This window comes from Dasypus novemcinctus, chromosome 4 (assembly GCF_030445035.2).
Source record: "Dasypus novemcinctus isolate mDasNov1 chromosome 4, mDasNov1.1.hap2, whole genome shotgun sequence".
Lineage (NCBI taxonomy): Eukaryota > Metazoa > Chordata > Mammalia > Cingulata > Dasypodidae > Dasypus > Dasypus novemcinctus.
Genome location: NC_080676.1, coordinates 89,464,367 through 89,478,364, shown reverse-complemented (window position 1 = coordinate 89,478,364; position 13,998 = coordinate 89,464,367). Strand labels below are relative to the sequence as shown.

Sequence of the window (13,998 nt, the reverse complement as noted above, 5' to 3'; positions counted from 1 at the left end):
GTTCATTTCTCTTCTTCAATTTAATTTAGTTCTATAAATTTTAAAAAAACGATGTGTTTTGTTGAAGGCCATAGGGGATACCGAAGAAGAGTAAGAAAGTAATAAAAGAAGCTACTAGTTTTATCAGAGAGTGAGTTTTATAACCTGTGAGGATCTTCACAGATGAAATGGAAAACAGCACACACACAAAAAAACCCAGTAGTATTAAAAAATAAATGAATCCAAACTGTAGGGTTGTGGGAGGTCAGAGAAAAAAGTGGACAGTATAGTTGAATTGGAGAAGGCTGCTTGTAGGAGGTAGACCTCAAGCTGAACCCTGAAGCACCAGTGGGATTTGATAAACAGATGGCTTTCATTTACATGTTTGTGTCTTCTTTGGATGTGGTGCAGGTTCTCTACTTTTCCATTTAGATGTGGACTCTATTCAGAGTCTGCACTAAATAATGGGAGAAATCTAAGTCCTCCTTTCTCTGCTCTCATTACTGTTTGATTGCTTTGAAATACGTTATTTCACAATATTGGTGCTTACTAGCAGCTTGATCAATAGACGTCCTTTAATATTTGTAACAGTTTGAATTTATGAATCGCAGAAAAAATCATGTTCTTGAAGCTAATCCATTCTTGTGGGTATGGGACCCTTTGATTTCATTCAGTTCAATTAAGGGGCCTTTGATTAGATTATTTGATAAGATCACTTTAGGGCTTTTAATTGGACTACCTTAGTGAGGCATGAGCCAGCTTGGGTCTCTGCCCCCTTGCTGGGTCTGATATAAACAGGGACACAGAGAGGGACTCACATACCCAAAGAAAGGAAGCTGCCATTTTTGACCCTGATATGTGAGAGAGGAATTTTGATAGCAGCCAAAGTTTAAGCATGAAGCCTGCAAGAGGCTGGGCTCACCGGGCTGCTCAAAGCTGAGGGGAGGTGCCCTGCCATATGCCTGATCACCATGTGGCAGGGTGCCAGGAACACCACTCACCCAAGAAAGATGGTACTTTGATTTGGACACTTTAAGGCCTCAGAACTGTAAGCTTTTACCCTAAATAAAATCCCCATTGTAAATGCCATCCCATTTCTGGTACCTTGCATCAGCAGCACTGTGGCAAACTAAGGCAATGTTTCCTTTATGATTAGGGATCTTAGACATTTAGTGTTGAAGGCAGCTCCTCATCTTATGGTTGGGAAGCAAGGTCTGGAAAAGTAAAGGGACTAGCCTGAAGCCGTGTAGAATGGAGGTGGCAAAACCCAGCCTGCTGGGATCCATGCATGATGACTGGCCTCTGGCCCTGGCAGGCAACCCAGGCTGACCTCTGGGAAGACACAAAGAGACAAGTGGAAGGGGAACAAATGAATTGTGAGGACTGACCACCAGATTCTAGGAGATTCTATCATGATAATGACTACTCAAAGCTTTGCAAAAGTGCACTCTACAGCAAAGTGAGAGTGACTTGCGTTCTCCACTGACCAATTTAAGAGTTGGAAGAACCAAGGTATACTCAGACCAATTTGCTTTGCTGAACTAAAGAAGCTAAGCTGAGGAAAGAACAGTAAGAAAAAGGTAAACAGAGACTCATCTATTTTTCTCTTCTGCCTCTGCCCTTCCATCCCTGAGCATAGTTGAAGCACCTGTCAGCCACATTTGTCCAAAATAAAGGTCAGCATTTAGCTTATTTCTAGTCAATGGCAGATTTTCCTGACCTATGTTTGCTTTTTCTTGTTGCCCTCATCTGTTGTAAGTAAGAATTTATTTACAGATTAAGGGATTATTTATAGATGCTGGTATGAATATAAAACGGAAACCACAGAGGCTGCTGTTGCTGCATAAAGTTGTAACTGTTTCTGTGAACTTTGGTTATGTTTTAACACCAGCGTGGTGGTGGGTTTCCTGGTTATATTTTTGAATTAAGAAAGTAATTTAAATGTTTAAATTCAGTTTCTTCATTAAGAACACCGATTCTAGACCTGAGGGGTTGCATCCCCAACCCCTTGAAATTGTACACAAATTGCATGTATGCATTTATACCTATGTGCATCCTCTGGGAATAGGGTCCCAGTGGTCATCAGAAATCCTGAAATGTATGGAAAACAGAGTCAGGATCCTATACAGACATGGTAGGTATGTTGAAACTCTGAAATGGCTCTCTACTAAAAAATAATTCCCTTTCAAAATCCCTCTATATTTCATTAAAGAATAACTTTGGGTAAGCCTTTACATGCAGCATGTTCTTGGCTAAAATGAATATACTGTTTGAGACAGGTAATACTTTTGCAGGATAGGTCACAAACAAATATAACTTACCATGTGGTGCTAAGAATATGGAAATCAACCAACTTCCACAGTGATCCAATATGAATGTGAAAAATTCTCGCACAAAACACCAGCAATACCATGGTTCTGCTTCTTTGGGAAGAATAGCTGGACGACTCCAGCAATGCCTGCCCATTGCACTTAACTGCCTGTTACTTTTTAGACCAGATCACCAGATACAGCAGCACATGTTTTCCTCTCTGAATCATAATAAAAACCTTTTGTTTTGCTTGTTCTTTTATACCATTTTTTTGGGCACATGTGACAGATGATTTACATACATTAGATGTAAGCCTCCCATTTATGGATAAAAATGCTGAGCCTCCAAGTAATGAATATGCTCAAGGTCACAGAGTGAGGAAAATATAGAACTTGGATTCAAATCACTGATTATCTGACTCCAATGCCCACAATCTTTCCCCTAAGCTGTGTTACTTCTTGTACAGTTTTCCCTACTACCACACTTACCTCCTTTTGTACATGAGTGAGTCTTGACCAAATGTCAAAGTCAGGATTCCATGTTAAGGAATTTTGCTAAGAATAGGAAGTGAGCAGAGGACAAGATACTAACGTGATTGACTCTTTAGCTGAAGATTGTCAAATGGCTAAGTTCTCAGCAAATCTGTGTTGACATGTCCAACATCAAATCACTGGATTTATCCTTGTTAGCACTTAGTACAGTTTAAATACTGTTATTTAGGTTTGTTTAGCTTAGAAAACAAAACAGTAATTAAACATAAAATGCATCTACTGCTTATCTCAGCAAACTTCTATTTTCTTTAAAAGATTTATTTATTTTTCATTTATCCCCTTCCCCCACCCTCATGGTTCTCTCATATCTGCTGGTTGTTTTGCTCGTCTTCTCCAGGAGGTACCAGAAACTGAAACTGGGACCTACCACATGGGAGGTGAGTGCCCAACAGCCTGAGCGGCATCTGCTCCCTGCAGGTTGTGGCACCTGCTGGCTTGTGGTGTCTAGCTCATTGTGGTGGGTTGTGGCATCCAGCTCATTACAGTGGGTTATGGCAGGTGCAGAATCAGCTTGTCTTCTTTAGCAGGCACTGACACGGAGACCTAGTACCTCCTATGTGGTAGGTGGGTGCCTAACTGGTTAAGCCACATCTACTTCCCATTTCTTACTATTTTAACAACCCTAAATTAGGTCAGCGGCCATGAATTATACACAACAGTAAGTTGAGAACAGAGATCTGAATAGAGAAACATTATTATATTATAATTTGCTATTTGTTTTTACCTGATTCTTCTAATTGGTGATTTAATATTTCCATACTATTTTATTGATACCAGATCTTATGAGTTTATGCCAATAACCAAAAAAAAAATTATATTTCTTTAAGTTTAGCTTAGAGTATGGCTCTAAGGGCAAGGGCCTGCAAACATATTTCTGTAAAGGGCCAAACAGTAAATATTTTTTGACTTTTCAGGCCCTACTGTCTCTGTCATATTCAACTCTCCCATGGTTGAGTAGTCATAGACAATAGGTAAACAAATGAGCATGGCTATGTTCCAATAAAACTTTATTTATGAAAACATGTAATGGGCCAGATTTTAGTTTGCTGATCCCTAATTTAGAGGAAAGACATAATTCTAGGAACACTGAAGAAAAGATGTGGGGAAATAAATAATTAGGGCATGAAGAGGAGTGCTCACAAGAGAAGGTCTGTGTGTATGTGTGTGAGATTTTTCCCATATGATCATTTTATTCATATTTTATACATAGTATTGAATATATAAATTTATCATATGGTAGAAGTTCTTACATGTACTGTATTGGAAGAGCACTGATTTGGAAGCCAGGAAATCCTGATTCCTGTTTAAGCTCTGCCACTAACTTGAAATGTAACATTGGGCAAATTATACCCTATGAGTCAAAAGAATAGTGGGATTAGAGGATCTCCACAGGCCCTTCTACTTTATCATTTTTGATGCTAGGCTTTTTCTAAGAGCTCTAGGGAGAAATGTTAAGCTACAGAAGTTAATATATGGGTTAAAATTATGACAAGAACCTGGCCTGGAACATTCTGATTCAATTCATATAATCTACCAAGCTACTCAGTCCAACAAGTCAAAGTAACATGGAAGGCCACTGCACAGAGGTATGAAGTAGGAGGAAGGCCACAGAGACTCCCATTTGGGGTTGAGCTGGAAAATCACATGTGAAGAGCCAGGTTCACAGTGCAACAGGAGGACTCTCATTTGGGTATACTTACCATTATGAGTCAAACTTCCTAGTGACTTTACAGGACAATCTTGAGGACATTTTATTAGAAGAACTGGAGAGAGGAACAGAAACCTTTGAAATGTGCACCAGCCTATAGGGTAGCATGGAGCCCCTACCACTTCTGAGTAGGGCAATCCACTTCTTAAACTACTTAGAACCAGAGGTGGTCACTGCCATCTCAAATACTGGTATTCAAGATAGTAAGTTGATCTTTCTCCAGATGAAGGAGTGTCATCAGGAGACAGGATGCTAAACAGGCTCTAAAAGGCCCTGTTGGTGGTAAACCATGCTCTGCATAGAGCACTGTAGAAGGGATTGTTGTGAGGGAGGATGAGCTAGAAGGCTCTGTGCTCCAGGTCTTCTTCAGTTGGAATCTCCACATCACCCCCTGTATTAGTCAGTGAAAGGGGTACTGATGCAAAATACCAGAAATTGGTTGGTTTTTACAAAGGGTATTTATTTGGAGTAGGAGCTTACAGATACCAGGCCGTAAAGCATAAGTTACTTCCCTCACCAAAGTCTATTTGGATTAAGATGGTTGCCGACGTCTGTGAGGGCCCAGGCTTCCTGGATTCCTACATTCCTGGGGCTTGCTTTTCTCTGGCTTCAAGGTTCCTTTCTTCTAGGGGCTTGCTTCTCTTTCCTCTGCGTGCTGACTTCTTGGGGCTCCAACTTAAGTCTTCAGCCTCAAACTCCAACATCAGAAACCCTCAACTCTGTTCTTTGTCATGCCTTTTATCTGCGAGTCCCCAACCCTTGGTGGGTGGGGACTCAATGCCCTAATCATAACTCAATCATGCCCAGGTACAGATCAGATTACAAGAATAATCCAATATCTATTTTTGAAATTCATAACCATATCAAACTGCTACACTCCACCCTCTGAATTCCAAAAAGACATTATAATATTTGAAAAACCTTAAATTAGTAACAATGCAAGTACTAAATCATATCACAATCAATTTAAAGAAATACGGTTTGTGTTGGGCAAAGTCTTGCCTGTTACAGACCTCTGAAACTTACAAAACAATTTCTGTTTCCAATACACAAATGCACAGACATAGGAGAAACATTTTCATTACAATAAGGAGAAATTGGGAGGGAAACATGAGTCACAGTTCAGTAATCCTGCCATCCACACAGTTCAGTAAACCTGCAGGACATCCTCCATTCGATTTCAAAGTCTGAGAGTCATTCTTAAGAAGATGGTTTCTTCTCCTAGGGGCCATTTGGGGACCCACCTTTTCTACTGACTTACTCAACAGCTATTTTCTTGGCTCCAGCCTCATCAAGAATCTAGGTGTAGACCAAGCTCCAGACCTCTCCCTCCAAGAGTGTTGGGGTGATTGCCACACCTTACCCAATATTTGGGTTAGAGTCTTAACCCCCTAGTACAGCGTTGTGAAGACAACATTCCCCCTAATCTTTGACATACAAACTCAACTATCTCAGAGCAATGAGTTGACCACCTGGCCCTCCCTAACCTTTGGGGGACAGGTCCACCCTCTCAGACCTTTGGGGTGCTGTCCTTAACTGCCCTAATCCTTGGGGAATGTGCCCCACCCTCTCTGTACCCTGGAGCAGCAAAACTCTCCTAGAACATTGGACAGGAACATCTACCCTCTTCAACTGCTGGGGCAAACTTACCCTCTCCGTACACATGGGTGGGGTTCCTCTCTTGGCCCAAGGTGATGTCCAAATTCTAGATCTCAGCTTCCACGGTTTTCCTCTTAAAGCTGTTTATCCTTTAATCTCTCCTTTCCATGTCCTTTTTATTCCAGGCTGACAGTGGTTTTGTTCATATGGCTCTCTCGAAAACCTTGTTGGTTTAGCATGCAGGAAGCAAGGGTCCAAGCCATCAGACAGTAAGGTTTTCCACAAGTCTTTCCAACATAACTGCATCTTCCATCCTGATTTACATGTTCCAAGTTTAGTTAAGTCCTCCAGTGTGGCACATTCATCTGGGAGCTTGATTTCCAGAGGCCTGGGATTTTCAGAATCAGTTTCTGTTTTCTTTGTGCCTAACAGTTCAGTCCTCAGCATCTCTCTCTCTTCTAGCATTCTGCTATTAGCAGCAAGCAGAAGCCAAGTCATATTCTCCAGGTTTACTTTGGAAATTTCTTCAACTAAATGCCCAGGCTCGCCATTTTCAAATTCTGCCTTCCATAAAACACCAGGAGTTAATCTTGCTATGTTCTCTGCAACTTTAATACACAGATTGTCTTTCCTACAGTTTCCAATAATAGTTTCATCATTTACTTCCAAGGCATCATAAAAAGTCTCTTTAGCATTCATATTGTTATCAACAGTCTATTCAAAGTGATCTAGGCCTTTTCCATCAAGAATTTCACAATTCCTCCAAAAAATACCCCTTACCGATTTATAAAACCATTCCAGCATTTCGGTAATTGAAAAAGCACTTCCCTACTCCTCAGTACCAAATTCCGTATTAGTGAGCCAAAGGGTGCTGATGCAGAATACAAGAAACAGGTTGGTTTCTATAAAGGCTATTTATTTGGGGTAGGAACTTAGAGATACCAGGTCATAAAGCATAAGTTACTTCCCTCACCAAAGTCTATTTGGAGCAAGATGGCTGCCAACATCTGCGAGGGTTCAGGCTTCCTGGGTTCCAACGTTCCTGGGGCTTGCTTTTCTCTGGGTTCAAGATTCCTTTCTTCCAGGTGCTGACTTCCTGAGTCTTCAGCAACAAACTCCAACATTAAAACTCCAACATCAGAAACCCTCAACTCTGTTCTTTGTCATGCGTTTTATCACTCTAAACATAACTCAATCATGCCCAGGTACAGATCAGATTACAATAATAATCCAATATTTATTTTTAGAATTCATAACAATATCAAACTGCTACACCCCCCACCCCACTTTTTTTTTAGAAGGTACCAGAGATTGAACCCAGGACCTCATACATGGGGAGCAGGTGCTCTACCACTGAGCTACATCTGCTCCCCACCTCCCCCTTTTATTTGCTTCATAGACTGGATGGCTACTGAGAAACAAATGCTGGTTCAACCATGTCATCATAAATGGGAAAACTGAGTCTCAGAAGGGGGCATAAATGGGCATGACTGTTGCAGAGAGTGATAGGAGATTCTACTAGGCATGATAAATTCATATTCATCTTCTGGGGGAGGTGGTGGCCTAGGGGTGGAAGGCACATGGAGAAGTGAATACTCGGTCTCAGTTTTTCCCAAGGACTCTCTGGGCCTCTCAGCATTGGGGGCAACGTTCTCATAATACCCATCAGCAGATGGCCTTCTCTCGAGAACTCTGTGATTGATGAGGGTGTAGCACACCTCCTCCGAGAAAGTCAGCTCAGCCTTTTCCTGCGAGTCAAAAGGAGAGTAGTGATCGTCAAGGCCTGGTCTCTCACCATTCCCTTTTCACTCTAGTCTCAACACAGGTAAAGTCTGTCTCCTGTGACCTCCCTCCTTTCCTTGGCCATGTTTCCTAAATGGCCACTCCCATCCCATCCACTAGACCAGGCAGCCAGAGTTCTCATGCCACCCAGAGCACACAGCCTACCCAGCCAGTCTTCTCTGCCCCATGTTCCAGAGTGACCCCTGAGCACCTTCAACGACTCCTAATGTTTCAGGGCCCTGTGGACAGCCATCAGAGAATTCTCTGTTGCCCTCTTAACCATATGTTCTAGAGATACTTGTATTATTAAAAAGTGAAATGACTCAAGGGAAGGTCTCACTCCCTTGGTGGAATCTCAAGGAGATAAAAGAAAAGCAGCTAAGTGTGAGGGAAGTGCATGGATTTCGGAAGGAGGCTTGATTTTGAACCCTGGCTCTGCCATCATGTCAGCTGTCTGACCTTAGGGAAATCAGTTAGCTTCTCAGTTTTCTCATCTGTAAAATGAGGAGAAATAATAGTAACAATTTTACATGGTTGTTGTGGCAGTTTCATGAGAAAATCCATTTCAAAATGCTCAACACAGTGCCTGGCATAACCTAAGGGCTCAGTATGTGTTAGTTCCTTTTAATAAGTTGTACAAAGATGGTGGCTGCTGCCTCGACCTCCAGGCCCTGCACACGGTCCCTACATCTCAAGCATGTACATCAGATAATCTTTCTTCTATGTTAAGGTTGGAAGGGGTCTTGGAGGATAGCTTCTCCTGCCACCTGGAATATTTGCGTTTCTGCCGCCATCTCAGAAAAAGGCTCATTACCTGACTGGGAGCAGGTGGCATTCTTTTACCTGGAGAAAGAAAAAATAGTCAATGAATTTCAGGTCATGAAGCAATTTTAGGGGATGGGAGGAAGGGCGGTGCTGGAATATAAGTAACCAGAGAGCTAAAGAAAAGGTGCTGGAGCAGCCCTTATCATCCTATCCTGATCTATAGCACATCTCTGGGGAGTGACAGGGCCACATGAACAAGAAACAGCAGAGCTGTACAGAGGCTGAGAGGCTGAGTGGAAGGAGATACACTTGTGGGTCTTTAGATAAGAAATCTTATCAGTTATTCTCTCCCTGTCTTAATCGCATAGCTACTCTGTACCAGGCACTAGGGAGACAAAGATGATTCAAAACAGTATCTGTCCTCAAGGGGCTCACAGAGTAGCAGACAACGGTCTATGAGAGATCCACAATGCAGAGAAGAGAGAGGTCTTTTTGTAGGTGACAGGAGATGGTGTGGTGTAGGGTTGGTGTCCAAGAAAAGCTTTACAGAGGAGGAAACTCTTAAGCTGGACATTTCTTTTCCTGTACCTGCTAGCAGATACAAATGCAAGCAGGCCAATTTTTCAAAATCCTATTTCCTTAAAACCCTGGCCCTGGCCACTAAGCAAAGAGGCAGATGGACACACTTGCTAGCCCCTTGCAAGCACACTAGCTGGATAAGCACAACTGTATTTTCTCATGGAAACCTCATGCTATGGCCCTACACAGGGGGCAGGTGTGTCCATGCAGGCTACTGTATCATATATGGGCTTACATTCCCTCGTTAATGTCATTCCAGATTCTCGCATCTCCACAAGTTCCCAAGGCCGTTCAGGATGTCCCTGATTATCACTAGCAAGGCTTCAACATAGGCATCTTATTTCTACCACATTTTACTCCTGATGGAGTTTGTGGTTTCCTGGACCTACAACTCCCCTAGGTGAAATGGCAAGGGGTGGGAAGGCTATATTATTTATTTACATACTTTATAAGGCTCACTTATAAGATTCAAAGTGAATGAACTAGGCTCTCCTCTTTAAACCCAGGAAGTCAGGGACAAAACTCTGTTGTCTTCCTAAGGAATGCACTGGTCTGTGACCAAGCCTACACTTTCTTAATCTCTATCTTGCATGTAAAACGTCACAAACTTCTAGAATTTTCTTACTTCAACACTGAGCTGCCACAAGAGACTGTTTTATTAGCCTTCTAAATGTTCCCTGCATTGCAATTGGGCTGATCTCTTTAATGCAGATCTGATCATACTTGCCTTGTTTAAAGCATTTCAGTATTTCCTGCAGTTCTCCAAACAAAGACCTAATTCCTTAACATAGCCACAAGGCCCTGCCTCTCCCCAAACTCCCTGGCCTCCTCCCAGTTCTTTATAGTGCCTTGACCCAACCACTTTTTATCCCCCAGATGTAGGGTCTGACTGAGGGACATGGAGATCAATAACCAATCCCTGCTCCAATGAGATCACAGTCAAGTAGAGAAATAGGGAAGCAATTGCTAAAATGTGCCAAGTACGTCCAAGTGACTTTGGGGGCAGAGAGTAGAGGGAATTTGGAAATGTCAGTCTATCAAAAATGAAAATAATGGAAAATCAATTACTTACTTTCCTTTTGGAAATGTTGTCTTGCTTTAAAAATACGCATCTTTTTCCTATAAAAGTAAAGGAAAATAAATTGGATGCCTCAATATTCAGAAACCTTTAAAGAAAATGATAATACTACTTGATAAAAACTTGTTTTTAACACTTCGTTAAAGTTATAGCTTCTCCATATCATCTCTTTCAGCCTAGAGAAATTAGAGGTCAGAAAAGAAGGAAATATAAAGGATGAAGCCAAGTAGAAATCTATTTCTTTGCATTCCTGTCCTCACTCCCTCTGTCTCTCTCCCTCTCTCTCTTCCTTTTCTAAGTCTGATATGGAATTGATCTATAGATGGAGAACTATGGTGTTGCTACAGGTAAATTTTTTGGGAGATTTATTTTCCTGACAAAATATTGATTTCTTTTATATCATTGAATGAAGGAGCCAGGGTTTTTTTTTTTCCCAATCCTTATCTATAGTCTCCAAAAGAAACCAACCAACCAACATCTCTCATATGAGTGCAGAAGTAACTGCACCATATAAATGACCCCCTAGGAAAGCATGGTATAAACATAATGGAAGGCAATATCATCTCAGGAGACAAGGATAGCATCTGGTGTAAGGAGGGTGACTGTATACCCTGGTTCGTTCAGATGGCACTGGTTAATGACGTTATTAATCACTCTCAAAGATGTCCTACTTTGGATGATAAATGATGTGATCACCTCAGCTGTAAATCCTCTGTGCAAGTGACAGAAATGTAGAGACTTTGGGATTTGCAGTGTGATTCAGGGTTCTTTCTCTACATTAGTAGCCTGTTTCTTCCTGGCTTCTGAGGCTTTCCTGTTTGAAGAGAGCGCACCGCCTCTGAGATTATTGTTCCTGTTTCAACTCAACTTGAGGCACCGCTTCCCTGACCAACTCTCAGGTGATTGTGTCGGGCCAGTGACAGGCCTCGGCTGTAGCCACAGTCTGCAGAGAATTCACAGAAGACCTTCAGGTAACTCACAGCAAATACCACATTGAAACCACACTTAGGGAAATAACTCCTGAAAGCAATTTTCCACTCACCGTGGAAGGCAGAAACACCTTTCAACGATGTGACAACCCCAGCATCTAAAATACCTAGGAGATGACACAAATCACAAGGCTGTTTTTGGCAGCTTTGCCATTGGTTTTGGCAGCTTTGTCATGTTTATGGAAAACATTTTTTTCCCAAGACAGCACCCATCCTAGATTACTTGGACGCATCTGCCATGCTGAAATACTTTCATCTTACTGGCACATTAATTGGTGCTTTGGAAATACGAAGGTGACACGACCAACTCCTAATCAGTGCTTTCTCACTCACATGCTACCTGCGTTTTCTTTTAATTTTCTTCCTAAGACAGTTTTTCTTGCCTTTTTCTTTCTAACCATACATCTGATACTCAACTGAGTGCTTTCTATGTGCCAGAAAAAGTGCCAGGAACTAGGGATTTGAGGTTGAGTAAGAAGAAACAATGCCTATATTTGAGGCTCACATCTAGGCATCAAGTTAGAATTAACAATACAATAAAAGAGTGCCAGAGCAACTGGGTGAACAAAACACTGTGAGGATCCAGGGAGGATAAGTCCCAGACAACCTTGATTCTCAGAGAGGGTCAGGGCATGAGCTATTCTATGGATCTGCCAGTCTCTTTTTGATGGTGGCATATCAGATCACCTCCTTTTCCGGCATCCCACCTCCACTGGCATGGACTGACATGTGGAACGCCAAACATAATCCTGTGAAGAGCCCCCTGACCAGTTCCTACTCCTTAGAAACACCCTCAGCTAGGGATTCCCTTTCTTGAGGGGAATCCAATTTTCATATGAGTAGCTTTGACATTAATGAGAAGAACACCTGAAACATGACACTATGTTCCAAATTACTGAACTCTACTATGTGTCAGGCACCAAGGTAACATTACACACACAGAACCCCCCAGGTACATATTGTATTATTATTTACGTTTAAAACAAGGAAACCGAGGCTCAGAAAAGTTAAGCCAAATTCTCTACCTCTTTACATGACCTCTGCTTGTTTGCTTACAGGAAGCATGCACCAGATTAGACCATGGAGGCAGGAAGCTATTTATTTTGATCTTAAAATAGTGACCAAAAGGGTGGTGTGTCTTGGCGCTCTTTATGGAGGATTAAGAGCTCAGGAAGCATCCCTTTCCCAGGCCCTCAGAATATTGTTCCGTTTCCTAGATGGTAGTCTGTTGTATAGACCTCACTTGATAAAGCCCTTTGCCCTTCAAGTGTTCTCTGCTAGCGGCTGCCCGCAATTCTGGAAAGAGGGTAAAACCTATCAAGAATTTAAAGTAGTGTCTGACTCATAGTAGGCACTTAATACCTCTCGAGTTCCTTCCCTACCCCCCGCCCCCACCCCAAAGAGCAGCCCCCTTTTTCTCTTTCTTGCTTCGTTGCCCCAATCCATCTCCTCTCTCCCCCATAGGGAGTCTGGACTCACCTGCATTCCCTCAACAGATAGTTCCCCATCTTCTCCGTCCTCTCGGCACCTTCCTCTCAGTCCCCTTTACCACTTCCTTCTCAGCATGCCTGGTTCTCTGAGAGGGCGGCCCCTGACTTTGAGAAGGGGCTGCGTTGCTCCGAACCTTCTAAAGGAGAAGGTTATCTCTCTGTACAGGAAGGAAAAACCCAAGGGGAGGAGATTACAGGTGCACATGTGAAGAACTTCCTAAAACGTCAGAGCCCGTCTGGCTAGCGGCCTTAACCAGAGCTGACGGTCAATGAGAGCGTCGAGCCTTTGGGGAATCCCCATCTGCAATTACAGGCGGGCATGGGATTTTCTTACTGCGGGTACCCAAATTTATTAGGCACAAACCACTTGGTTTTTCTTAGAAAAGTCAGAGGGGGAAACTCTGTTTAAAAAAAGAAAAGGTTAAAACAAAAAGTCAAGCTACAGATTAGTAGAGAGTATATGCAAAACACATATCTGATGAAAGAATTTATATTCAGAACATATGAAGAACTTTCAAAACTTGAAAATGAGAAAACAAACACCCCATAACGTGTGGATAAAATATTTTTGAACAGATACTTCACCAAAGACAATACAGGGATGATAAATAAACTCACGAAAAGATGCTCAACATCATTAGAATCGGGGAATGTAAATTTTAACTATAATTCAATACTTCTACGTTAGAAAGGCTAACATGGAAAACAAAACAAATAATGATGATTTGAGATGCAGAGCAATTGGAACTCTTAGGCATTGCTGGTGGGAATGCAAAATGATACACCCACTTGCAAAACAGAATGGCAGTTTCTTACAAAGTTAAACATAGACCTACCTTAAAACCCAGCAGTTCCCCTCCTAGGCATTTACCCAAGTAAAAGGAAAATATATGTCCCCTAAAATCTGTATGCAAATGTTTATCATGATTTATTAATAATTGCCAAAAAACCTTGAAACCAGATCATCTTCAACTGCTGAATGGCTAAACAATCTGTTGCACCTGCACAATGAGATACCACCCAGCGATATAACAGGATTGCATCGCTAATGTGCAACAATATGGCTGAACCTCAGTTGCGTCTTGGTAAGTGAAAGAAGTCAGACTCAAAGCCTATCTTTTTTGGCTTTCTGAAAAAGGCAAACAAATAGAGACAGAATACACATTAG

At 42.0% G+C, this 13,998-nt stretch overlaps 1 protein-coding gene across 1 annotated transcript; it reads right to left on the bottom strand.

Moving 5' to 3' along the window:
- Nucleotides 1–5,145: 5,145 nt before the first annotated feature.
- Nucleotides 5,146–13,022, bottom strand: GCSAM (germinal center associated signaling and motility). The gene is made up of 4 exons (XM_004483405.2): nucleotides 12,820–13,022; nucleotides 10,346–10,392; nucleotides 8,744–8,772; nucleotides 5,146–7,895 (listed from the first exon to the last, which is right to left on the bottom strand). The coding sequence occupies exons 1-4, from the start codon at nucleotides 12,846–12,848 to the stop codon at nucleotides 7,590–7,592; spliced, it is 411 nt and encodes a 136-aa protein (XP_004483462.2). The 5' UTR covers nucleotides 12,849–13,022; the 3' UTR covers nucleotides 5,146–7,589.
- Nucleotides 13,023–13,998: the final 976 nt, after the last annotated feature.